The sequence below is a fragment of the Pelodiscus sinensis genome, chromosome 1 (genome assembly GCF_049634645.1).
Source record: "Pelodiscus sinensis isolate JC-2024 chromosome 1, ASM4963464v1, whole genome shotgun sequence".
NCBI lineage: Eukaryota > Metazoa > Chordata > Testudines > Trionychidae > Pelodiscus > Pelodiscus sinensis.
In genome coordinates, this window is record NC_134711.1 from 127,352,569 (window position 1) to 127,378,996 (window position 26,428).

At 46.9% G+C, this 26,428-nt stretch overlaps 1 protein-coding gene and 1 long non-coding RNA gene across 3 annotated transcripts in view; one reads left to right on the top strand and one right to left on the bottom strand.

The window, feature by feature from the left end:
- The window catches only part of LOC142818788 (uncharacterized), a 67,030-nt gene extending 42,820 nt beyond the window's left edge, over positions 1-24,210 (top strand). Inside the window, exons 3-6 of one of the 2 annotated variants that reach the window (XR_012896436.1) lie at positions 3,380-3,526; positions 8,383-8,606; positions 13,837-13,954; positions 21,618-24,210. This is a non-coding gene — a long non-coding RNA (uncharacterized LOC142818788). The remainder of the gene's footprint in view (positions 1-3,379; positions 3,527-8,382; positions 8,607-13,836; positions 13,955-21,617) is intronic. The other variant, XR_012896440.1, reaches the window with a different exon arrangement.
- Positions 2,914-26,428, bottom strand: part of AKAP3 (A-kinase anchoring protein 3) — a 28,506-nt gene continuing 4,991 nt past the window's right edge. Inside the window, exons 2-5 of the mRNA XM_025184624.2 lie at positions 25,020-25,126; positions 24,217-24,309; positions 10,982-13,198; positions 2,914-3,243 (exon numbers count right to left, since the gene is read on the bottom strand). Coding sequence (XP_025040409.1) covers positions 3,088-3,243; positions 10,982-13,198; positions 24,217-24,309 — 2,466 coding nt within the window. The 5' untranslated portion in view covers positions 25,020-25,126 and the 3' untranslated portion in view covers positions 2,914-3,087. The remainder of the gene's footprint in view (positions 3,244-10,981; positions 13,199-24,216; positions 24,310-25,019; positions 25,127-26,428) is intronic.

The window sequence follows — 26,428 nt, forward strand, 5'->3', positions numbered from 1 at the left end:
TTTAATCTGTATAGCTTTTTGTAACCAGTCCTGATTTTCTATACATATGCCACCTAGCGGCTCTTAAAAATCTGTCATTCTGTAGTTAACAAACTGATTTAAAGATTTAGTGAAGCCTGTGTGTTTTTGATTGAGGTCTGGAGAATGTGCTCAAGTTACAAAGCCTGGTGCATATTCATCCCCTTTGATAGAATGATGAATTAATTAATGCATTCATTCTGTTGATGGGGATGTGGTGCAGTGGAAAATGCACATTTCTAGTGTGCAATGCTGGGACTAGGGATATGCTGGTGTCCTTCTGAATGTAATTAAAGAGTGGCCAGGCATTATCTGAGGGTGATTTGCATACCAGAGACTGGGATGAGTGGGCAGAGTGGTAGCTCACCCAGCAAAACAGGGCATAGTGCACACCAGACAGGAGAGTTAAGGAGGCACAATTATCCAACAGTCCAAATTGTACCCTGGGGGGGTGCCATCTCTTAATGAGACCAAATATATTTCTCCCAGGGGGAATTCTGCCTCCCCTCTGCCCCCGCCCCTGCCCTCGCCCCCACCCCCACCGCCGCACAAGAAAAAACAACCTATGCACACAGTGTTTTAAAATTCTGCCAAACTCTGCATATTTTATTAGACACAAAAACAAAATATAATCATCCACTGCTGCGGCTCCTGCTGTCATTCCTGCAACAGGAACACAGCTGCACAGGGATGACAGCCTTTGCCTCGGCAGGAAAAAGGAAGCATTTTGGGTTGAAATTTGGGATGTAAGAGACTAGTCGACTACTTGATAAGCATATGCTTATCGGGTAGTCGAGTAGTGACTTGACTTGTCACTTCTTCCCTCCCATACCTTGGTGCCTCTATCAGAGAGGTAGGAAGCAGGAGCTGGTGCTGGGGGGGAGGGAGCCAGCTTAAAAGCTGGTTCCCCCCAACACCATCTTGGGGAGCCAAAAGAGGCATAGATGTAGCGGGAGACCAGTGCGAGCTGGGAAGCAGCTGATTCCCGGCTCACGCCTGGTTCCCTTCCTCCCCGCCCGCCACTCCTCTGCCTTTAAAAGTATTAAGAGCCTGGTGGCAGAGCCACAACCGGGTTAGCTCCCAGACTGAGGAGCTAACCCCACTGATGCTCTTCAGTTTCCACCCTTATTGACTAATCGAGTAGTCAATGGAAAATCCATCGAATACTCGATTGACTGATTACCCGCAATTTAACATCTCTAGTGGGAATCACAAATTATAAATGAAAAAAATAAAATATTTGGAGGAACATTTATTCTGTGGAAATTTTGCATTATACAGTCATGCACATCCCAGACAGAGCAATATATGTAATTATTTTAGTCTTTTTCATAAACCAATTCATTCCAAACTCCCTATTTTGTTCCTCTTCTCTAAAATGCCTCCATTTTATCGATGCCTGTTGGGGTAAACAGATGGCTAAAACTAAATGCACCATTATAGATGTGGTTGTTTTAGAGCTATGCAAACAAGGACTATTGTGTCCCTGCACCTTGATATGATGCCTCTACAATATCTATAGACCACAACACAGTATTATTGCCGCCTTACTATATTGTAAATTCTTGTCTAGTTTGCTCTTCGTTATCATCCCCATGTCTCTTTAACGTCTGATTTCCTGGATTCTAGTTCCTACCTGAACAGTTGTGTTTCCGATTATTTTCCTGCTGCCGTCTTGCATTTTTCTAAATTCAATCTAGCTCCTGCCCGTATTTCCAATCACTCTAGATCCCATACTCTGCCTTCAGTGGTATTGTGACTCTTTCCTATTAGCATCATCTGTGAATTTGTCCTTCCAGATCACTATTGCAGATGTTACATAAGACCAGATCCAACATTCAGTCCCTGTGATATCCCACTACATGCTTTCTCCCAGTTCTCCACAATTTTTCAAATGTAATTTTCAGTGGTATAGTAAATGTGTATATACCCCTCATGCCATAGGATGATTATTATACATCCCAAGATGAATATCTTATACTTTCAAACTCCTACTTTGTTGAGGGAGCTGGAGCTGAAAGCCACAACCCCAAAAGTCTGCAATACTGACTGTGGGAACGGAAGTGGTAAAGGGGTTTGAGAGAGACATTTATGCATTGCAGCTCCTGGACAGCCTCGGGGTATGTCTACACTACCCCGCTAGTTCGAACTAGGAGGGTAATGTAGGCATACCGCACTTGCAAATGAAGCCCGGGATTTGAATTTCCCGGGCTTCATTTGCAAAGCGGGGTGCCGCCATTTTTAAAACCCCGCTCGTTCGAACCCCGTGCAGCGCGGTTACACGGGGCCCGAACTAGGTAGTTCGAACTAGGCTTCCTAGTTCGAACTACCGTTACTCATCATTCCACGAGGAGTAGGAAGCCTAGTTCGAACTACCTAGTTCGTGCCCCGTGTAGCCGCGCTGCACGGGGTTCGAACGAGCGGGGTTTTAAAAATGGCGGCTCCCCGCTTATGCAAATGAAGTCCGGGAAATTCAAATCCCGGGCTTCATTTGCAAGTGCGGTATGCCTACATTACCCCGCTAGTTCGAACTAGCGGGGTAGTGTAGACATACCCTCAGAGAGCAGGATGATCAAGGAATTTAAAGCTACCCTTCACTGATGAATCACTCCCACTCCAGAACAGTTGTCCTTGGGGACACAGAATGGTGCAAACTGTAATCTGACGGCACAAGGGAATCAAACCTATGAACTATTCAGCCCTGTTCAAACATGGCCTCAAATGAAGAGACAAGACTTGGGAAAGAACTTAAATCCTCCTGCCCTAGACCAGACTGTGCATGAAAAACATGCATGGGAATTTCAGCAGCCCTCAGAGGTCACAAGGTGTAAAATTCAACTGGTGGAGACAACTAAAAGGGACATGTGACAATTAACTTTTTCGACCACACTTCAGTAACTATTTTGTTCTCTTTTATTAATATGCTTGTCCAGCAGGAGTCAGTATAACTGATAATCTCGTCTCCTACAAATCAGTGGTGGATAGTCGAGTCTGATATGCTGCAATTATAATAGGTGCTTGCCTGGAATCAAAGCACTGCTGGTGAGGAAGAGAGAAGAGATGCCTCTCTCACAGGTTATTAAGCAGCCAGTCCAGCACTGGCAACCGAACCATATTGCCCAGGGCCTCGCCCAGTTGTTTTTCTTTCTCATACTTCAGCACTGCCTGTATGACTTCCCCCACGCTGTACCCCTTTTCCACTGCTATTGATGACAGTTGTTGAAGCTGTGAAATAAATAGAAGCAAAACACAAGTATGATACACCATAAATGGGCAATTTGAAAAGGGAAAAATGAGGGATGAGGGTATTGCAGTACATCTTATTCACCTACTTACATCCACTTCCATTCTACTTTCTTAGGTGTATGAGCCCAATAAAGCCTAGGTGCTACGGGAGGCTGACCTATGAGGAATGATTAAAAGAGCCAAATAGCAAGCCTGGCAAGGTCAGTTGTGAACAGGGACAAGATAATTCTCTACAACATCCAAAGAGAGAGAATAACTGAAGGTATGTCTACACAGCAGTGTTATTTCTAAATAATTGACATTATTCCAAAATAACATAGTCTGCGAGGAGTAACGGAAGCCTAGTCCGAACTACCTAGTCCGTGCCGTGTGTAGCCGCGCGGCACGGAGTCCGCACTAGCGGATATTTAAAAATGGCGGCGCCCGGCGAGATGCAAATGAAGCCCGGGAAATTCAAATCCCGGGCTTCATTTGCAACTCCGGTTGCCTACATTACCACCCTAGTTCGAACTAGGGTGGTAGTGTAGACATACCCTGAGGGTATGTCTACACTACCCTCCTAGTTCGAACTAGGAGGGTAATGTATGCATACCGCACTTGCTAATGAAGGCCGGGATTTGAATTTCCCGGGCTTCATTAGCATAAGCGGGGAGCCGCCATTTTTAAATCCCCGCTGCTTCGAACCCCGTGTAGCGCGGCTACACGGGGCTCGAACTAGGTAGTTCGGACTAGGGTGCCTATTCCGAACTACCGGTACACCTCGTTTCACGAGGAGTACCGGTAGTTCGGAATAGGACCCTAGTCCGAACTACCTAGTTCGAGCCCCGTGTAGCCGCGCTACACGGGGTTCGAAGCAGCGGGGATTTAAAAATGGCGGCTCCCCGCTTATGCTAATGAAGCCCGGGAAATTCAAATCCCGGGCTTCATTAGCAAGTGCGGTATGCATACATTACCCCGCTAGTTCGAACTAGCGGGGTAGTGTAGACATACCCAGAGGGATTAGTGCACAAATGGCATGGAAGAACACCCACTGTTTGAAAAGCAGGAGGCAAAATGGAGCAGAATTTGGAAGGTAAATATTAGGATATGTATGTGTATGTGTATTCACCCAGAATTTCTTTCCTTTTATATCTTTAGTCAGAGTACAGTGAGTATGGGCATGGTTTAGTATCCACTGATGTCCATTAAAATCCTCCCATTGATCTCAACTGTTTTTGGATCAAGCCCTAAGTTTTCAAGGCTTGGAAAGATTTAGATCAGTGTCTATGCTTTGTGGCTCAGCAGTCTGTCTTCTACAAAATAAAAAAAGCAATAACATTCAATTCTGAGCTTTTTTACTCCGAGTATAGAAATACAGGCTGGAGAAGACTTAGTATTGTTGATCTGAGGGAATCCATTCCCCACTGCCAGCTTGCTTCCACTAATCAATCAATTACCCAGGCTTTCTTCAGTGTAATTCTAAATGCCCCTAGCAGCAGGCTTCCAACACTTATGTTGGAAGCCGATCCACAGTTTAATTAGACTTATCTGTTAGGAAATGCTGGGTTTTCTTTTTCTTAATTTCATCTATTTACTCCTATTTACACCCCTTGAAAAGAGGGGGCACTTACCGACAATAATGCCTCTTCTCTGACCATATGGCTTTCACAGATCCACAATGCAGGAGTCAAATACCATTACATGCTACTGTAGAATTGCAGTAGCTGGCACTTAGGGAGGGTGCACAATTCCCCCACTTCCAACTTTCCACAGAAAATGTCACAGATAGCCCATCCTTTCTAACCATCCTTCAGTTCTTTGCTACTTCCAGAAGCCCTGTTTGTAGGCAGGGTTTGTAGCACAACATAGTAAGTGTGAGGAAGGGGACTATTTGGAGCCAATACATTCAGAAAACAAGTTACTATTGGTAAATAATTGATTTTTCTCCTTCATGACACTGCTTCCACAAAGGCCTGAGGTAAGAAATTAGGAGGCAGTGACCTTTCTGAGAGGATGGATTGTGGGATGCTATTAGATGAACGTTAAATGAAGCACTGATTTGTTAAAACCAGCAACTGCTCTTGGGGTGGTGTTGAGAGAATAGTGATTCATAATGGAGTGAACCAAACTCCACATAGCAGTCCTGTTGAGACAAGGGCATATTGTGATATATGCTATCAAAGCCGCTATCATTTGCCTGGTAAAGGCCTCAGAAGTTTCAGCACAGGAATATTACATAGTCAATAACATGACCAGATGCATCTAGAAACATTATATGATGGGGCTACTATAAGGTGGGTGCATAACTGTCTAGATAACTGTTCTCAGAGAGTAGTTATTCACAGTTCACAATCATTCTGGAAGGTCATAACAAGTGGGGTTACACAGGGATCTGTTTTTGGGACTGGTTCTGTTCAATATCTTCATTGATGATTTAGATGATGGCATAGAGAGTACAATTATTACGTTTGAAGATGATACCATGCTGTGAGGGGTTGCAAATGCTTTGGAAGATAGGGTCAAAATTCAAAATGATCTGGACAAACTAGAGAAATGGTCTGAAGTAAACAGGATGAAGTTTAATAAGGACACATGCAAAGTACTCCACTTAGGAAGGAACAATCAGTTTCACATACAGAATGGGAAGCAATTGTCTAGGAAGGAGTACTGCTAAAAAGGATTTAGGGGTCATAGTGGACCACAAGTTAAACATGAGTCAACAGTGTGACACTGTTGCAAAAAAGGCAAACATGATTCTGGGCTGCATTAATAGGAGTGTTGTGAGCAAGACATGAGAAGTCATTCTTCCGCTCCACTCTGCGCTGATTAGGCCTCAACTGGAGTATTGTTTCCTGTTTTGGGCACCACATTTCAAGAAAGATGTGGAGAAATTGGAGAGGGTCCAGAGAAGAGCAACAAAAATGATTAAAAGTCTAGAAAACATGAGCTATGACGGAAGACTGAAGGAACTGGGCTTGTTTAGTTTAGAAAAGAGAAGACTGAGAGGGGACATTATAGTGGTTTTCAAGTATCTTAAAAGGGTGTTATAAGGAGAAGGGGGAAAAATTGTTTTCCTTGGCCTATGAGGATAGGAGAGGATGCAATGGGCTTAAATTGCAGCTAGGGAGGTTTAGGTTGGACATCAGGAATAACTTCCTGTAAGGTCAGTTAAACACTAGAATAAATTGCCTAGGGGGATTGTGGAATCTTCATCACTGGAAATATTTAAGAACAGGTTAGACAGAACCTGTCAGGGATGATCTAGATGGTACCTGGTCCTGCTGTGAGGGCAGGGGACTGGACTCAATGACCTCTCAAGGTCCCTTCAGTTCAAGTGTTCTATGATTCTATGTCTTATCAATTTAGCCAACTTTTCAGTCAAAATAATTTGATCTGTAGAATTTTCTCCAAAGGCTAAATACAGGTTCAACCTTCTAAATAACTTAGGTCTGATCATGTCCGGATGAACTCACCTAGCAAATATCAGACAAGCCACTGATGGATTTATGTGATAATGTGTGAAGAGCCACAAGTTTTGCTATTGGAGGAGTTCTTATATCTGCCAGTTGCAGAGCAAATGAAGAAATTTTATTCTGGATTAACTATTCTCAAGGATTGTCCCATTTTAACCAAAAGAACAATTTTCTCTTTTTTGTTCAGGAACTACAGGCAGTCCCCGAGTTACGCGGCTCCGACTTACGTCGGATCCGCAGATACGAACGGGGATTTTCTCGCCCCGGAGGACTGGAGCGGCGGGACGCCTGGTTCCGCCGCCCGCCTCCTCCGGGGCGAGAAAAGCTGCTCCCCATCTCCCTGGTCTGCTGCGGGAGCCAGCAGACCAGGGAGACGGGGAGCAAAGCGGCGCAGGACCCGGGGCCAGACCCCCAGCGCTTCCAGCTGATCTGGAAGCGCCGCGGATCCGGCCCCGGGTCCTGCGCCGCTTTGCTCAGTGTCTCTCTGGTCTGCTGGGAGGGGGACGCAGCTAGTGCCTTCCTCAGCAGACCAGGGAGATGTGGCGCAAAGCCCGGGGCCTGTGGTAGAGCAGGTGGGGTGCTGCCGGTTGGTCCCGCAGCACCGCTCCTTGGCGCTACTGAACCAACCCGGCAGCACCCCAGCTGCTCTGCCCCAGGCATCCTGATTCAGCTGCTGATCAGTTTCAGCAGTGGCTGAATCAGGATGCCTGGGGCAGAGCAGCTGGGGTGCTGCTGGGTTGGTCCAGTAGCTCCGAGGAGCGGCCGCGCTACTGGACCAACTCAGCAGCACCCCCGCTGCTCTGCCCCAGGCGTCCCCAAGTTAGCCGCTGCTGAAACTGACCAGCGGCTGACTACAGGAAGCCCGAGGCAGAGTTGCTCTGCCCCTGGCTTCCTGGAATCAGCTGCTGATCAGTTTCAGCAGCAGCTGACTTGGGGACGCCTGGGGTTCTTAAGTTGAATCTGTATGTAAGTCAGAACTGGTGTCCAGATTCAGCGGCTGAATCTGGATGCCAGTTCCGACTTACATACAGATTCAACTTAAGAACAAACCTACAGTCCCTATCTTGTACGTAACCCAGGGACTGCCTGTACATCATACACAGAATGTATGAGACAGTGGTAGCCAGAAAGGCTATGCCCCTGGTATGAGAGAACCTGCACTGGCAGTCCTTTCACATGTGGGAGACAGGATCTGGGAGCTGTCCTGATGGCTCTGTACTCTAGCAAGTTTATGGGGAATTTTACCATCCAAGCTCTCCAAAACTACAACAAATTATTTGGAATGTACTCTGAAACCCAGATTTGAGGCATCTGTGGCTATCATTGTCTTCTATCAGTCTGCTCCTCAGATATTCTCTGCCAGTCTCCACTAAAATATAGTGTCTTTGACCTCCTGGTGGGAAGGGAGGGATGTGAACATGTTTAATTTGTAAACGCTTGGTTTGTTCATCCACAACTTTGCCTAGGAGGTGACTAAAGTGCTGGATTTCATCAGACCTAAAATTAAATCTTCTAACCTACATTTGGTTTTACTGATTGCCTAGATTAAATCTATGAACTGTCCTGAGGATAGGCAAGTCAGAGCCTTGGTGGATGCTAGGGAAGCCTCTCTGAAGGCTAGAATTTCAACAGAGAACAATGCAGATTTCTCTTTGTTTACTTTCAGACCAAAATACTACATAAAACTGGCCTTACCCAGAGACCTGAAGGGAGCAAGAAGGGCTGAGAATCTTTCCCAGGGAGAGGGAAGACATGTCTGTTTGGATTTTATTTTTTGGAAAAATAACCACAGGGAGAAGTTAGTTCACTCTGAACTTTGTCACAAAATGGTCTGTGGAGAAGTCTGTGCTACCAAAAGAAAGACTGGAAAAAGAAAGCCCTAGAACAGAGGTAGGGAACCTTTTTTGAGTTGGGGAGCGCTGACCCACAGAAAAAACTCAGTCGGGGGCAAGTGAGAAGCAACAAACAAACAAAAAACACAAACAACACCCCCCCCCCCAGCTGAGAAGGAGAAAGACACTCCTCACATTCCCCTCGCACACCAGAGCCTGGGGGGCTCAGGTTAGTAGATTTGATGTGCTCCAGAAACATGGTGGGCCACCAGGGGGGACCCCTGAGCCTCGGGGGCCAGATCCAGGCAAGCCGGGGGCCACATATGGCCCCCAGGCCTTAGGTTTCCCCACTGTTCCCCTAGAAGAATGAATGTTGGTTTGTTATAAAAGAAACTCCAAAGATGTGACCTTTTTGTTAATTTGGCCTGCCACATTCCCCATCAGGGCTATAGTGCCTTTTGGCCTCAACATATTGAGTCAGGGTGGAGAGCTGACAGCACTAAGGGTGCGTCTAGACTACAGAGTTTTGTCGACAAAAGTGGACTTTTGTCAACAAAACTATACCTGCGTCCACACTACCTCTGAGTTCTGTCGACATAACGTCGACAGAACTCAGCAGTTTTGTCGACGTATGTAAACCTCATTTTACGAGGAATAACACCTTCTGTTGACAGAGTTTCTGTCGACAGAAGGTGTTATTGAATGGAAACTGTCCTTTGCATCCAGACTACCATGTCGACAAAAGCAGCTTGCTTTGTCGACAGAACTCAATGTAGTCTGGACGCGCTTTGTCAACAGAAGTTTTGTCGACAGTATCTGTCGACAAAACTTCTGTCGACAGAAGCCTGTAGTCTAGACGTACCCTAAAGTACTTAAGGAGCTGACAGAAATTGACATTGTGAGCAATTTTCCTTGGAGTTGATCAAATTGCTTAAGGCAAATAGGAGGAATCATTTTAAAACTGTAATTTAAAATCTTAACTGTGGCCTACATTTAAGATACTATTCAATGTGTCTGAAGTCTTATATTTGTGGGGATGGAGTATTTTTAGCTAGTGAGAGACATGGTGAGATTGTCAGGGCAAAACTAAAAGAAATGGGGAATAATAAATAACATGGGGAATGGAGAGATTGATATAGGAGTACAGACTGAAAAAAACCCTATGTATTTGTATCCTGGCTAAGTAACAGTTCTGTGGTGATTTGATAAAAGCCTTCAAATAATTGAAGGGCACAAATCAAGGGGAGAGAGAAATTATTTTGGATAATACAAAGGGATAAAACTTAGTTGACCAATGACATTAAAGTGACACTGTCAACTCAAAATTAACCCATAATTTAGATTTTGTGAAAACAGGTCTAATAAAAACCTAAGACCAATACCAATGTTTCCTTTTTTGTTTGTTTGTAAACTTCCTATGCACATAGAACCAATTGTAGCAACCTGAAAGTAAAACTATTATAAATCACCCTAAAACTCGTGTTGATTGTCTAACGTCAGACTAAGGTGGCCACTGCCACAGCCCCCGAATACTGGACTGCACATGCACTGTGTGTGCAAGCTCATGCTGCAAAAGGATGCCATTTTTCAATACCCACTGCCCTGCCTCTGCTGGCATAAGCTTATATGAATGTTGTGTGGGAGACTGTGTCAGTAGGGGCTGGGGAGGTGGGCTTTAAAAACTGGCATCTTCGGTGTGTCCACTGACTTCACATGGAAAATACCCGACAAAACCAGTCCAGAGACACTACTTGAGAAAACCAGGACTGTCCAGCTGAAAAACAGACCAATGGCCTTCCTAGGTGAAAGAAATATAAAAAGTAAAGCACATACAGTGAAAAGTAATTGAGATTTTAAATTTTTTTCCACTATTAATGACCCAAAATTAGTAATTTAAGGAAAAATATGAAAATCCAAAATATGTAACTTTTAAATTGACAAATGTCCCATGCAAATAAATAACAATAGTGATAATAACTCTCAGATAGAAATTTTCATGAGTGGATTTAAAGTGTTCACAAAGGAGGTCAATTTCATAAAATGTATCATAAAATGGAATATCATGAAAAATGGTTTACAGTATTAATCTGTGGAATTAAGGGAAATGGTGGAAGTAAAATCACTTGGGTCATTTAAAACTAGACTCAGAGTAGCAGAGGGTGCACCACACAGAACAATGCTTCACTGGCAGGGGGATGGACTTGATGGCATAATAGCTTTTCCACCTCTAATGTTTATGATGCTGTTATTTCATAAAGCTAGTAGTGCCATCATCAATACTTTGAGTACTATTTTAGCAAGAGAAAAGGTGAAATATTTAGTTTTCTTTAGAGCAAAAGGTTATGCCACAAGACAGTAAAAAACTGAAGAAAGAACCTAACTTCCACCATGGTCTGTAGACCCTGCTCATCACCCTGTTACTTCATTGCTTACCTTATTTAGAAACTCATCATCCTCATCCAAGAAATACAATACAGGCACATTTGTTTGAGAGGCTGCTACCCACTGGAGAAGTGCTTGAAGCTGTTTGTTATGTACACTCTCGGAAGGATTCTGATTCATCACTACCACTTTGCGACCGGATGCACTGTCTTCACCTGATCCAAGTCCAGCCTCAGTCCCCGTGCCTTTGGAATCCATCGACCCGGTGCCCTCTTCCCTCTCCCTTATCTCTGCTAGAGCAGACTCTGGGTTGCTGTATTTGGCAATCATAAGACATAACTTTGTCACTGTATCCACCAAACTGTCAATAAATTGCCCATTGCCCTCCTCTTTGCCACTTATATCAAACTGATCGGTAATCATTTTTGTCAGTCCAGATATGGCCTCTTCACAGGACTGTTCAACTTCTGAAAGGGCATGTCCCTCAGAGTTTTTGCCAGGATTCCTGTTTGTTTCATCTGTCATGGAATTTCCTTGCTGGTCTTCTATTTTGCAGCCAGTCTCATTTATTAATTTTCGGATGAGCATTAATATGATACTAGACATGTCATTTTCAGGGTCCCGTTTTTTACATTCTGACTTCTGGGAATCTGATTCATCATTTTGTTTGGATGAATCCTGATGTTTTGCTGAAGACGGCCTGAAACTACTGCCACCACCTTTGTCATGGGATTCATGTGAGAGGAATCCAAATGCAGTGGTACCTGCTTTGTTAGTTTTGTCCCCTTCAGAAGTGCCCTTGCCTGCATTCTCTTGTTGGATAAGATGATACTGTATCAACAGTAGTGCAGTCACAATCAGGTCTTTTGCCCATGCATCTCCTGACATTTTGGCAATGTTCTGAATTTCTGAACCCCAGTGTGGATTTTCTGGAGGCTTAGATTCAGCTTCCTTTGCTGAAGGCTGAGACTTCGAGCATTTGTTGCATTTTTGTTGGTTTTGATGCCATAGAGTAAGCCCGTGTTTAATGATGTGGTTACCTACTGTTTCTGCACAGGTCATTTCTTTCTCTTTCTCTTTGGTAAATGTTTCCGTTTTTGCTGATGAAAACCTCAAGTTTTGAGCCTTTGCATCTGCTGATCGTGAACCTGTCTTCACAGATGCATACGCAAGGCTTTGAGACTGGGACTTATCTCCTGCTGGTTTTTGCACTATTAAGGTAGAATGTAAACGATTCAGCATTGCTTGTACTATTTCTGCAGCCTTGTGACTTCCTTGACTGAATAAGCTCCGCTTCACTGCAGAAACAAAATCTGAGTCAGTCATGAGTGTTCCCGTGACGTTGTGTAAATTTTTCATACAGGAATCTATTAAGTCTGAAACTACCTCCTTGGAGTGCTTTAATATCACCTTTTTCAACACCACACAAGCTATGCTTGAGTCATTCACTTGAACTTTCATGGTCTTCATCACTGAGACCATCATATCTGAAACCACATTATTGGCATAAACCAGAATCCCTTTGCTTAAAGTATTTGTAAATTCATCTGGGCCAAAGCGTTTTTTATGATGGCATGTTCTGTTCGCACTGTGGGCTGACCTTCTTTCATGACTCTGTTCATTTCTATTTGAAGACTGTTCGTCTACTTCTTTATAAAAAAATGTTTTCTTCTTGGAAGATGGATTATCTTCATATTTGGTTTCCTTCACATTAATATGAGTTGTGTTCTCTGACGGATTATTTTTGCTTTCATTTGTGCCCACTCCAATAGACTTGTGACCTGGTTCCCCAAGAGAGGCGAACAGTGACTTGTGTATGCACTTATCAGCCCCATCTGTCTTGTCATTAATCTCTTTACGTGCCATTGCAATGACAAGATTAGAGAGTCTATTAACATAAAAAGAGACTTCATCCACACCTTGCTTGGCATCTGCAGAAGTTTGTTGACTTTCTTCATCTTTTGGTTCCTTTTGACTTGACGTGGTTTTCATCTCCATATGGAAATCGGGTGACCCACTGTTGGATCTAATGTCCATGCTAAGCTGCTCATCATAGACACTGAAACCACCCGGGGAAGGTGCATTGCGCATCTGGATGCTCTGTCCGCCTATTGATGGTTCTCTTGAGCTCTCACAAGCCTTTTGTTTACCAGTAGACTTCAGCACATCCTGGATTCCAAGTGCACATCTTTCAAGATCTTTTCGGAGCCAGCTCAAAACTTTGAGTGGATCGGATGCAGCTTGTTTGAAAAATTTTGCTGAATCGGTCTAAGGATTGAAACATATTATACATTTACAATGGTTTCTTTCCCCAGTATTCATATTTCTTTGGTACAAAGACTGCGCTCAATTCAATGTATTGTATAAAAACCTACTGCAAATCTCATCTGCCTTGCCTATGTCTTAAAAATCTGAACCTGTATCATAGCAATGGCCAGCAGTGTTGCAGCTCACCCAGTGGTAGAACTAATGTAAGTGCTAGTGCAGACATGGTGACATTTTTACAATTGTGGCATGAAGGCATGTTTTGTGCTGGTGGTTTAGCAACTGCAACATGAACACTAACTCTTCTTATGCAAATGCACTGATTGGTATGAATAGTAAGACACTAGCTGACCTCAGGGGGATTTGGATCAGATTTCACACTAGTATGTAGTCTGGCCTCTTCTATATGGGTTATATAGTAGAGAAAAATGCTAATGATGAGAACTAAATGAATAGATGTAAAAATTTGATGTTTTAGCTATTGTGGAGAGAGAAGCAAGGAGATGTAGCTAGCTCTGAGCTTAATCTTCTCATGAATAACCAAACTAAGGTTCCAAATGTCATATATCATTCACTTAATTCACCAAGAAATACATTGTCTTTTAAAGACCAGGAGACTACTCTTTGGTTTACTCTTTCAGCACTGAGGAATAACATAAGAATGTCCGTACTGGGTCAGACCAAAGGTCCATCTAGCCCAGTATCCTGTCTGCCGACAGTGGCCAATGCCAAGTGCTTCAGAGGGAATGAACAGAACAGGTAAAGATCTAGTGAACCATTCGCTGTCGCCCATTCCCAGCTTCAAAGGCTATGGACACCATTCCTACCCATTCTGGCTAATAGCCATTGATGGACCTAACCTCCATGAATCTATCTAGCTCTTTTTTGAACCCACAGAGGTGACTAGTGGGAGCCACATATGGGAGTCATGAGCTGGAGGGGAATATAACCCCCCCATGTGATTTGTTCCCACCTCCAGCCCTGGGCCCCCCACGCTCTCCCTTTCTCTCCCCGTGGCACATTACCTGGCATGGGCGGGGGTCCCTCTGTCCTCTCCCGGGAAGTCTCTGGTCACAATCCTGCCTAGTATGTTGCCAAGTGCAGCTCAGCACCTGCCTGGGAGAATGCAGCCACTGCATTGCACCAGACAGTGTTCCAAGCAGGCAGCATGGTTGGTATTTCAGGCCTATATGCAGGAATTTCCGGGGCAGATGCTTTTTTTGTCAATTTAGACCACAGGGTGTGAATGCATTCCCCATGGTCTCCTAAGCAAGCAGGGAAATCAGCCACAGCCTTCCCATGGCTGGTCAGAGCAAGGGACATGTGATCATATATGCCCCTCCCACACATAGCCACTGCCTGTTATAATCTTGGCCTTCACAACACCCTCTGGCAATGAGTTCCAGCGGCTGACTGTACACCGTATAAAGAAATACTTCCTTTGATTTGTTTTAAAAAACTGATCCCTATTTCATTGGGTGATCCCTAGTTCTTGTGTTATGAGGAGGAGTAATTAACACTTCTTTATTTACTTTCTCCACACCAGTCAAGATTTCATAGACTTCAAATATTATCCCCCCTTAATTTTCTCTTTTCCAAACTGCAAAGTCCCAGTCTTATTAATCTCTCCTCAGACGGAAGCCATTTCATATCCCTAATAATTTTTGTGGCCCTTTTCTGAACCTTTTCCAATTCCAATATACCTTTTTAGGAGGGATGTTAGATGTTGTATATTTTCGCAAGTGTGTAGCTGCAACAATTTTTAGCGGTTACACGGTTACTAAAATACTCCTTGGGGGCAAGGCTGGCAGTCAGTGCATGCCCAGCTCCTGGCCCTGCCATTCCATGCTGCTGCCTCCGGACCAGAGACAGCACAGAATGGCAGGCAGAGCCGATCTGTGAGGGGAGCCAGTTTAAAAATCAGAGGCAGCATTGCAGGGTGGCAGCAGCAGCCTCAGTCTGTGGGGGGCCTGAGCTCCATGTGGGCAGTGGCTGCTCCAGCAGGCCACTTGGCTCCCCTCCCCACCGCTGCTGCCTCTGATAAAGAGGCAGCAGTGCGGAGTGTTTGTGTATGTTTGAGGGAAGGCGGCTTCGCGGCAGCCAATATGCGTAGGAAGCAAGCTTGAATGCTAGCTTCCAGCATGTACTGGCTTCCACCTGCCTCCCTCACTCTCTGTGCAGGTGGGGGTTAGGTGGCTCTACAGGTTCTCTGGGAGGCAGCAGTTGGGATCTGGTGGCTTGACGGAAACCGGTACATATAGGCACTTACTCTTGCTCCTCCCCTCCTGCTGCCTCAGATACAGAGGCAGCAAGGGGGTGGGGTTGCATGTAATCATTTGGATTAATCATTTATATGATATATTAATCGGTTAATCATTTATATGACTATATGCTAATATCACTACTTTTTAAACACGGGGAAACCACATCTAGATGCAGTATTCAAGATGTGGGCATACCATGAGTTTATATAAAGGAAATGCTATATTTTTTCTCATTATTCATACCTTTTTTAGTTATTCCCAACATTCTGCTCACTTTTTTTATGGCTGCTGCGCATTGTGCAGTTTTTCTCAGAGAACATCCATCATAACTCCAAAATCTTTCTTCAGAGGTAACAGATAATTTAGATCCCATCTGTAACGCGGGAGCCCGTCCTGCTCCCCGCCGTGAATCTGTTTGCCCCCTTTTTGACGTTCCCCTCACCACTTGTGCTCCTCCGTTCCCCTCCTCCTCGTGTTGTGTGCCGCTCCTCCAGTGCCCTGTGCCTCCTTCCTCCTGTGTCCTCCTCTCCTCTCCTCCTCCGCTCTTTCTCCCGCCTCCGCTCTCTCCCCCTTGTCCGCTCCTTCCTCCTTCACTCGCTCTCCGACTCCCTCCTCTCCTCCTCGCTCCTCCGGGCTCTCCCCCTTTCCTTCTGCTCCTTTCCCCTTTTGAATCCCCCGCCGGCGTCCGGCCCGGGCGACGCAACGCGCCACGTCACCAGGCTCCGCCCCTGCCGTGCGTGCGCGCGCCCGGCGACGTCAGCCGTCACGTCGCCGGGGCTCCGCCCCCGCCCTACGCTGCTGTCCGGGCGTAGCCCCGCCTCCGCCGCGTCGCCCGTTATCCGGGCCGCGGCCAGGGAACAGGCCCCGCAGTGCCGCCGCGCTCCCTGGGTGGCGCCCAGGAGGGACAGCGCGACCGCGGGCTGAGTGCGGGGCGGGCCGCCGGACGGGGTGTGGGGGAGGCGCGCCCCGTCACACACCTCCCCCTCCAGGTTTGCCCGCTCCTCCCCTCGTGTCTCTGGGGTCTCCTCGGGTATCCTGGAGAAAAAGTCTGCGTTCCCGTGGTCTTTCCCTGCCCGGTGGCTCACTTTGAACCGGTAGGGCTGCAGCGCCAGGTACCACCTCTGGATGCGGGGATTGGCGTCTTTCATAGCCTGGAGCCACCGGAGGGGTGCGTGGTCGGTCACCACCGTGAACGTACTGCCTAGGAGATAGTACCGTAACATGTCAACAGCCCACTTAACCGCCAAAGCCTCTTTTTCTATCGTTGAATACTGCTGCTCCCGCGGGAGTAGCTTGCGGCTAACATATACTATAGGGTGTTCTTCCTCTCCTTCCCCCTGGGATAATACCGCACCGAGCCCGCGCTCGGAGGCGTCCGTCTGCAAAATGAATGGGCGGGAAAAGTCAGGCTGCGCCAGTACGGGGGCTTGAGTTAGCCTCTGCTTTAGAGTCTCAAAGGCCTGGGCGCACCCGGGGTCCCATCGCACCCTCTTAGGGGCCGCGTTCCTGGTTAGGTCCGTCAATGGGGCCGCCACGGACGCGAAGTCGGGCACAAAACGTCTGTAATAACTGGCGAGTCCCAAAAACTGCCGGACCTGGCGCTTCGTGCTCGGGGGGGGATAATTTCGCAATGCCTCCATCTTCCCGATTTGGGGCCGTATCTGTCCTCCCCCCACCGTGTACCCCAAGTACGACACCTCCCGCTGGCCAAACTGACACTTCGCGGGGTTAACGGTGAGCCCGGCTTCCTGAAGGGAGGATAACACCGCCTCTATTTGCCGCAGGTGCTCGGTCCAAGTTGCGCTGAAGATGACTATATCGTCGATATAGGCCGCTGCGTATGCCCCGTGAGGCCGGAGCACTTGGTCCATTAGCCTCTGGAACGTGGCAGCGGCGCCATGGAGGCCGAAGGGCATTCGTTTGAATTGGTACAGGCCGAACGGCGTGGAGAATGCGGTTTTCTCGCGGGCCTCCTCCGTCAGTGGGATTTGCCAGTACCCTTTCGATAGGTCGATCGTGGACAAGTATCGGGCATTCCCCAGCCGCTCCAACAACTCATCTATCCTCGGCATTGGGTAGGCATCGAACACAGACACCGCGTTGACCTTCCTGAAATCAATGCAGAATCGGGTGGTGCCATCCTTCTTAGGGACCAGTACGATGGGACTTCTCCACGCGCTGCGGGATTCTTCGATCACCTCCCACCGCAGCATCTTGTCCACTTCGTCACGTACCGTCCCCCACAGTTTCCTGGGCAGTGGCCTGACCGGCTCCCTCACGGGGCGACCGGGTGTGGTCACGATGGGGTGCTGGACCAGGTCGGTCCGTCCTGGCGTCTCTGTCAGGACCTGAGAGAACCTCCCCAAGGTTTCTTGTAGTCCCCTGCTCTGCCCTGGTGTGAGGCCTAGGCCCAGGTGGGGCCGTGCGGCCACCTCGCCTTCCCTCGGTCCTGAGCCCCACCCCGCCAGGGCCTCCCGGGCCCGCCATGCTTTAAGCAGGTTGACGTGATAAATGTTGGTTGTCTTCCGTTTCCCGGGCATCCTAATCTCATAGTTCACGTCCCCGACTCTCCTGATCACCTCGAAGGGGCCCTGCCAACTAGCTAACAGTTTTGAGGATTGTTCGGGCAGCAGGAGGAGAACCCTATCCCCGGGCTGAAAGGTGCGCAACCGGGCATTCTGGTTATAGTAGCGGGCCTGCTTCCCCTGCGCCTCCTCCAGGTTGCGTTTGGCGAACTCGCCCACCCGACGTAGCCTTTCCCTGAGCCTCAGGATGTACTGTACTGTCCCTTGTACTCGGGTCTCCTGCGCCTCCCAGGCCTCTCTCACTATATCCAGGATCCCCCTGGGCTGCCTACCATACGGGAGCTCGAATGGGGAGAACCCTGTGGAGGCTTGGGGTACTTCCCTTATTGCGAACAGGAGTGCCGGCAGGGCTCGGTCCCACTCTTTAGGTTCCTCTTCCACGAATTTCCGGAGCATTCCCTTGAGTGTCCGATTGAACCGCTCCACGAGCCCGTCGGTTTGCGGGTGGTAGACCGATGTCCTCAAGGTCTTTACCCTCAGCAGGCGGCACAGTTCCCTCATGAGCGCCGAGGTAAAGTTCGTCCCTTGGTCGGTGAGGATTTCTCCTGGTATGCCTACTCGTGAGAAGATCTTAATCAGTTCGTTCGCGAGCGTGGGGGCGGTAGCGTTCCGAAGGGGTACGGCCTCGGGGTAGCGGGTTGCGTAGTCCACTACCACGAGGATATACTGGTACCGGTTCTTCGTCCGCTCCAAGGGTCCTACCAGGTCCATGGCGATCCTCTGGAATGGGACATCTATCACCGGCATTGCCACGAGCGGGGCCTTGGTTACCCTCCCTGGTCCCATCCTCTGGCATTCCGGGCAAGATTCGCAAAAGTCTTTAGCCGCCCGGTATATGCCAGGCCAATAGAACCGCTGCAGTAGGCGCTGCACCGTCTTCTCATACCCTAGGTGCCCGCCCCAGGGGTTGCTGTGGGCCAGGTCCAACAGCCGCCTGTGATGTAGCTTTGGTACGACCAGCTGCGTGATCACCTCCCCGTCCTCTCGTCCCTCCGTGATCCTGTATAGGCGGTTGTCTTGGATCTCGAAGCGTGGGTAGCCCCTTTCTCCCTCTGCCCCGGTGGTTGCGTTCTCCCATGCTTGCTGCAGGAGGGGGTCCTCCCTCTGTTCCCGGACGAAGTCGGGGGACCACTCACCCTCTATGTCGGTCGGGTCCTCCCCGGCCCTAGTTCCCGGCTCCCTCGTTGGGGCCTCTGTATCCTCCCCGGCCAAGGCGGCTTGATCTCCCTGCCACTCCCGGAGGGCCTGCCCGAACCCGCTCCAGTCTCTTCCAAGGAGCACGGGATATATTAGTCCCGGTACAAGGGCGACGTAGGCCCTCCCTTCCGAGCCCCCATCCTTCAAGCGCACCCAGACCGTGGGGTATGGCTCGACGCGTCCGTGTATGCATTGGACGAACACGGGGGGCCCCCGGGGCTCCCTGGGGGAGACTAGGTCGGCCCGGACCAGGGTCTGGCCGCAACCTGAGTCCACGAGGGCGGTGACTACCTGGCCCTCTACCTCCACCTGACGTAATATCCTTCCCGCGGGTTGGGGCCCCGACCTGCTCTGCCCTGTCATTACCTGCGTGAAGGAGCAGTCCATCAGCGGGCAGTCCCGCTTGAAGTGTCCCTCTTGGCCGCATTGGTAGCACGCTCCCCCGGGACCCCGTGCCGGGGGTGGGTTGATCTTCCGCTCTTCCTGGGCAGCTGGGCGGGGAATTGGCTCCTCCCTCACAGGGCGGCTCCACACCGGCGCTAGGCGTCTGCCACCGCGGCCGGGGCTGGGGGGGGCACCCGGTCCCCTCGTCTCCCCTTGCCGGGGCGGGGGTCTGGTCTCCCTTGCTGCCCCGCTGGAGTGTTCCCCTCGGGACCCGGGTCCTTCCCGGCCCCCCTCGGCCGACATATAGTCCTCCATTAGGGTTACCGCGTCGGCCAGAGACGTAGGGTGGTGCCGTCTCACCCACCGCTGCCCCTCGCCCGGAAGGATGTGTATAAACTGCTCCAGGACCACCGTCTCCGCTACCTGGGGTCCTGACCGCTGCTCGGGTTCTAACCAGCGCCAACACGCCTCCCTGAGCCGTTGTGCCACGGCTCGCGGGCGGGCCCCCGGGGTGTATTTTTCTTGCCGGAACCGCTGTCTATAGGTCTCGGGGGTGACCCCTAGCTGGTCCAGGACTGCCTCTTTCACTTTGTAATAATGTAGGGCATCTCGTGGATCTAGACTCCGATAGGCCAGCTGAGCTGGGCCGGTAAGGTACGGAGCTAGTAGCGTAGCCCAATGTTGTTCTGGCCACCGGGCGGCTGTGGCTACTCTTTCAAAGGTGACCAGAAAGGCCTCGGGATCGTCGGCAGGGCCCATTTTAGTCAATCTTACGGGGAGCTGGGCTAGGGCCCCACCCTCCGCCCCTTCCCCCACGACCGCTGGGGCTGGCCCCCGGCCCGCATTTTCCCACTGCCTCACCCAGTGGTCCTGTTGCGTCCGGAACTGCTCCGTCACGTCACGTAGTAATTGGGCCTGCTGCTCCCGGTGTTGCGTGGCCAACTGCTGGAGGAGGGCCGTCTGCTGTTGTTGCTGCTGGTGTTGATTGTCCGTCAGCCATTTGAACACGTCGGCCGCGTCCATGGCTCCTCGTTACGCTCAGTCGCGGTTCTACTCGGCTGTGCGTCCTGTTACACCGTAACCTCCTCCACCCGTGGGTTTTTTTTTTTTTTTTTTTGGTGAGTTGTTTGGGGTTGTGCGCTTTTATCTAGAGTTCAGTACCCACATTCTCCACCACGTGTAACGCGGGAGCCCGTCCTGCTCCCCGCCGTGAATCTGTTTGCCCCCTTTTTGACGTTCCCCTCACCACTTGTGCTCCTCCGTTCCCCTCCTCCTCGTGTTGTGTGCCGCTCCTCCAGTGCCCTGTGCCTCCTTCCTCCTGTGTCCTCCTCTCCTCTCCTCCTCCGCTCTTTCTCCCGCCTCCGCTCTCTCCCCCTTGTCCGCTCCTTCCTCCTTCACTCGCTCTCCGACTCCCTCCTCTCCTCCTCGCTCCTCCGGGCTCTCCCCCTTTCCTTCTGCTCCTTTCCCCTTTTGAATCCCCCGCCGGCGTCCGGCCCGGGCGACGCAACGCGCCACGTCACCAGGCTCCGCCCCTGCCGTGCGTGCGCGCGCCCGGCGACGTCAGCCGTCACGTCGCCGGGGCTCCGCCCCCGCCCTACGCTGCTGTCCGGGCGTAGCCCCGCCTCCGCCGCGTCGCCCGTTATCCGGGCCGCGGCCAGGGAACAGGCCCCGCAGTGCCGCCGCGCTCCCTGGGTGGCGCCCAGGAGGGACAGCGCGACCGCGGGCTGAGTGCGGGGCGGGCCGCCGGACGGGGTGTGGGGGAGGCGCGCCCCGTCACACCATCATTTTATAGGTATAGTTGGAATTATGTTTTCCAATGTGCATTACTTTTCATTTAGCAACATTACATTTCATTAGCCATTTTGTTGTCCAGTCACCCAGTTTTGTGAGATCCTTTTGCAGCTCTTCACAGTCTGTCTGGGACTTAACTATCTTGAGCAGTTTCGTATCATCTGTAAATTTTGCCACCTCACTGTTTACTCCTTTTTCCAGATCATTTATGAATATGTTGAATAGGCTTATTCCCAGTGCAGACCCTTGAAGGACATGACTATTTACCACTCTCTATTCTGGAAACTGACCATTTATTCCTACCCAACAAAGGTATTTTTAACCTCTTTGGGATGCATAATGTATTTTATCTGACAACATGAATGGGTGGGAGCAGGGAAGTAATTCTCAGATCTAATAAAGCCTTCAAGCTTGGACAACAGCAAACTTCAGCCCACAATAACATCTACATGAAAGTACACCAGCATGTCAGTTCAGGATCCAATTTCAGCTACACCAGGGCCAACAGACCTGCCCTGACTGTCATTAAAGAGAACTTTACAAAGTTTTGTTAGTTTCACACTGCTTTTTACTGCCATTGTAATTTGGGAGTCAGATAAACCCAAATTTTTCAGCAATACTCAGTGTGCACAGCTACATTAATCTGAATTCATAGAAATGTAGTATGAACCCAGACAAAGTAAAATCAACAACAAGAATCTCACAATTTCTTCAGTCAAACTTCCTGATTTCTGTTTTTGAATGTTACCATTGGCTCTCTGTGAGCTGAATTCTGCCAAACTTATCCAAGTTGTAGTTTTCATTACTTTGTAAGTCATTTGATCAAAATCATAGGTCCCTCACTCAAAAAACACAGTACCTAAATCACATTGGTATAAATCCAGAGTACCTGATAAGTTCAGTGTCATTAGTATGGACTCATACAAGTATAGCAGAATGTGGCACATTGAATCTGGTGGAGTTACTTTGGATTTACACCAGTGTAAAAGAGCACAGTTTAGGCCTAAATAATATTTATTTGTATTTTTTCACTTTGTACACTGAACCTACTAACAACTCTCTCAGCACCTTTAATTTAAGAACTTCTGTAATCAAAAGCTTCAGAGAGGTACCCGAGTTAGTCTGTAACTGGAAAAACTTTAAAAACAACAAATAATCTAGCAGCAATTTAAAGACTAACAAAACATGTAGATGGTATCATAAGCTTTCTTGGGTATAACCCATCTGAAGAAGTGGGTTGTACCCTTAAAAAGATCATGATACCATCTACATGTTTAACCATAATTAAATTCACATAGTTTGATGGCATGTACCTCTTATCTTATCCATAAGCTTTACCACACATTAGCAAGCTGGTTCTAATTACAGCTTCTGGTGGTATCAAGGCATTCTGGGTAAAAGAGCTGGATGAACAAACCACAACTAACAACTTATTTGACAAATGTATTAAACAAATCTGTGGTTTTAGTCAGAAATACTGCTTTGGGGGAACTTTTATTTGAACAAACTTTGCTCGCATGAATGTTTGCAAAGAGCTTATGAAATGGAAGTGAACAAAGTTAAAAGTAAATTGTTGTTGATCTCAACACATTTGTGAATAAATTTTCTCACTATTTACCCATAGAGTCATTGTACTCTATGTTTTCTTCGAGTACATGTTCTGTTCCCAGATTTATCAGCAAGATGATTGATGATAGACATTCAAAAACTAATTTTTCATTGAAATTAAACTAACATCTGCCAGCCATAAAGCTAACACATAATGCACAATAATGAGAGATGCATAACAGTTCTCTGAATTGGCACCTAACAGCAATCCAGGTAATCCTGCTTGTGTCAAAAACTACATTATGCAATATTGCTATATAGAACTGGTTGTGAATTTTTGGACAATTTGGTTTTCATTGGAAAATGCAGATTTGTGAAAACTGAAGCTTTTCATAGGAATGTACCAATTTTGACAAAACTTGCATTAAGAAAATTTTCTGGTTGAAATCATAGTAAGACCTATATCACAACAACCTGGTGGTCATGGCACTTGCCTGAGACATAGAAGCATGAGAGAGGAGAGATTTGTACCCTGCTTCCCCATACCCCAATGCATACCTTAGCAACTAGAGACTCTGGGGTCAAACTCTTGTAGTCTGTTTTTTCAGGAAAAAATTGGAACAGTCTCAGGTTTTGTCCCAGTGTGGAATAGGACCATTTTCAAAGTCTCAAAAATTTTCACAGGATAGGAGAACCATCCCCACCACCTTCACCAATTCTATTAATGAACCCTTAAGTGGCCTAAGAGGGAAAAATGCAATATTTTATTTTAGAAAATAAGGTAACGTTTATACCAAATTGTAATGAAAAAACTGTTGATCACATTTTCTTGAATAATAATTTTACACTATTTGCAATATATGAAGTTGAACACCAATTCCTCTCATTTGGAGAGTAAATCCCTTATTGTATGGGACCAGTTAACAACCATATTGCTTGCTACATCCTTGCTACATTGAAGGAATAAAACATACAAATAGAGAATAAAACTATTCAAATAAATCCAAACTTGAAATATAACTACACAAATCTGGCCTTTTTGATTACATGGCTGAAAATCTAAATGCAATGTCGAGTGCCCTGTTAACTAACAAATTCATCAAGTAAAACATTTACCTTTCTTTAATATATCCACATAGACACAAATAACTTTTCATGCTCTGAATGGCATTTTTGTCAGTTACTTTTCTAAACTGTTCTTTTTATGGAAATAGATTTATAAAATAATTCTAAAAAACAACACATTTCTTACTGTCCAGTTCTGTTCTTCTTCACCTCCTGGAGTATAGCGGTCCACTTTGCAGAGTCCATTTTGGCTCTGTAACCAGTCAACGTTTTCAGTCATCTATGATGAAGTGGAAAGAAAACCCAAATCAGAGGCACAGATAGGAAAGGGAAAGGAATGTGGACAATGCTGGGGACAATCAGTGATGATCTGCAGTAGATATATCCAAAACGAGATCTCTTGATACCACATGATCCTTCACCATACCAGAGATAAATTCAAAGCAGTACCCTCTCATTCAGTAGAAAATAATGATTCCTAGCCAATAAACTGAAGAAAAATCAAGGGCAATTCTTTGCACACACTAAATTCTTTAAGCTATAGAAACATTAGGCTGTTACCTGAGATTTCAGAAGATACATTTTCAGATAGAAATCAGAATTTCAAGATAGCAATGTTGCTTTAAGCACAATTTTTTCAGAGGGGATTGTGTATATGGAACAATGGATTTAGATAGGCATTGAGGGATGCATACCGTATTTGGGATTTTCAAAGACAATTCAGTGAGAGTGGGCACCTAACTCCCTAGGTTCTTTTAAAACCGACAGCCTGACAGACGATACAACTGCCAGAAAACAGAACTATGATTGTGTAAGGGAGGACTACATATTTTGAAAATCCAGACAACTGAATAATTAGACAAGCACTCACAAAGAGCAGAAAATCCTAAACTAATCATTGTCTTCAAGACACTTCTCCCAACATTTTCAGTACTGAGTTTTATTGTTCAAAAAAGTTATTTAAAGTTCAAATAGAATGAACAAACTCACTCTTTTCTAGGACACGTTCTGAGACCCAAGAGAAGTCTCTGAAAAATTGTGATTTTCCTCACAATTTCTGAGAATTGCTCCCATAGGCAGCCATGTAAAATCAAAACCTATAAAAGGAGAAAAATATTTCAGTTTTAAGACATCTTTGTAAAGTGGCAGCATCAACTTCCTGTTTTCCACCTGAAAATAGACTAAAAATAGCCCCATATACTTGAAAATATAAAAAACCACAAATAGCATCAGTGTCAATTTTTGAAGCTTGATTGGACGCCAGAAATAAAATCTTGAGGAGTATCTGGGATAGGAAAAAATGAAGCATTTCAGGACTAAACTCTCTAAACTTTCAAATAGTGCTCTCTAACCTTTATGCTGCAGTCAAAAAAAAAACAGGAACAAGTAGGAAGGCTGAAAAAACTGCAGAATAATACAATAATAGTTTAGATGTAAATAATAATTAATAGGGTATGGTCAAGATCCCCTGTACTCTGTAGTTGAGGACTTGCTGCAGCATTATGCTCCAGAGTCCTAGGCCTAATACTAGTAAAAACAGCATCCCCATTTGAACAGTGTGTACAGTGGCACAGTGTTGTCCATTCCCAGCGTGAGTCTGCACATATCCTGAAACCACAGCTCTGAGAAATGCATTAATTTGAACATCTAATTATGCAAAATTCAGTATCAACATTATTGACTATTGCATTGCTGATCATTTTCACAGCCAGCTAATGCGCTTATTTCAAACGTTAACTGCCTCCAAAACCTTGTCAGTTGCCAAAAAGCCTCAAAAGCTCCCTGCCCCAAGTCCCAAAATTTCCTGCTTACTTCCTGAATTTTTTTTAAGGACTCATCCAGATGAATAGCTAGCATGCAGCAAGCCGGCGGGGTATGTGTGTGGGGAGGTAAGTTTACATACAGTGCTTTAAGGGTGCTGTGCATTCATTATCTGTGTTGCCCTGTTGCCACACATGTAGGCTACATCTATACTGCAGCCTTCTTCTTCCGCAAAAGCTTATGCAAATGGAGTGCAGAGTAGAATATTGCTGTGCTTCATTTGCATAATTTGCATAATTAATTAGCAGCAAAAGGAAGAGTCTTTTGCACAATAAGGACCTGTGTAGGAGCATTTATTCAGGAAGAACAGCCCTTGTGCAAGAGAGTGTTTTTGCACAAAAAGGAGTCGTCTACACAGCTCTTTTTTGCACAAAAGCCTCTTGCGCAAAATGGCTGCTAATTAATTATGCAAATGAAGTGCAAAGATATTCTACTCTGTGCTTTATTTGCATAAGCTTTTGTGGAAGAAGACTACAGTATAGATGTACCCTAAAAGTTCCTTTGTGTGCTATGATCCTACTCTGCTTTGAAACAGAGGAACGTCAACATGCATGGGGAAACTGTACATATGAGTAGTT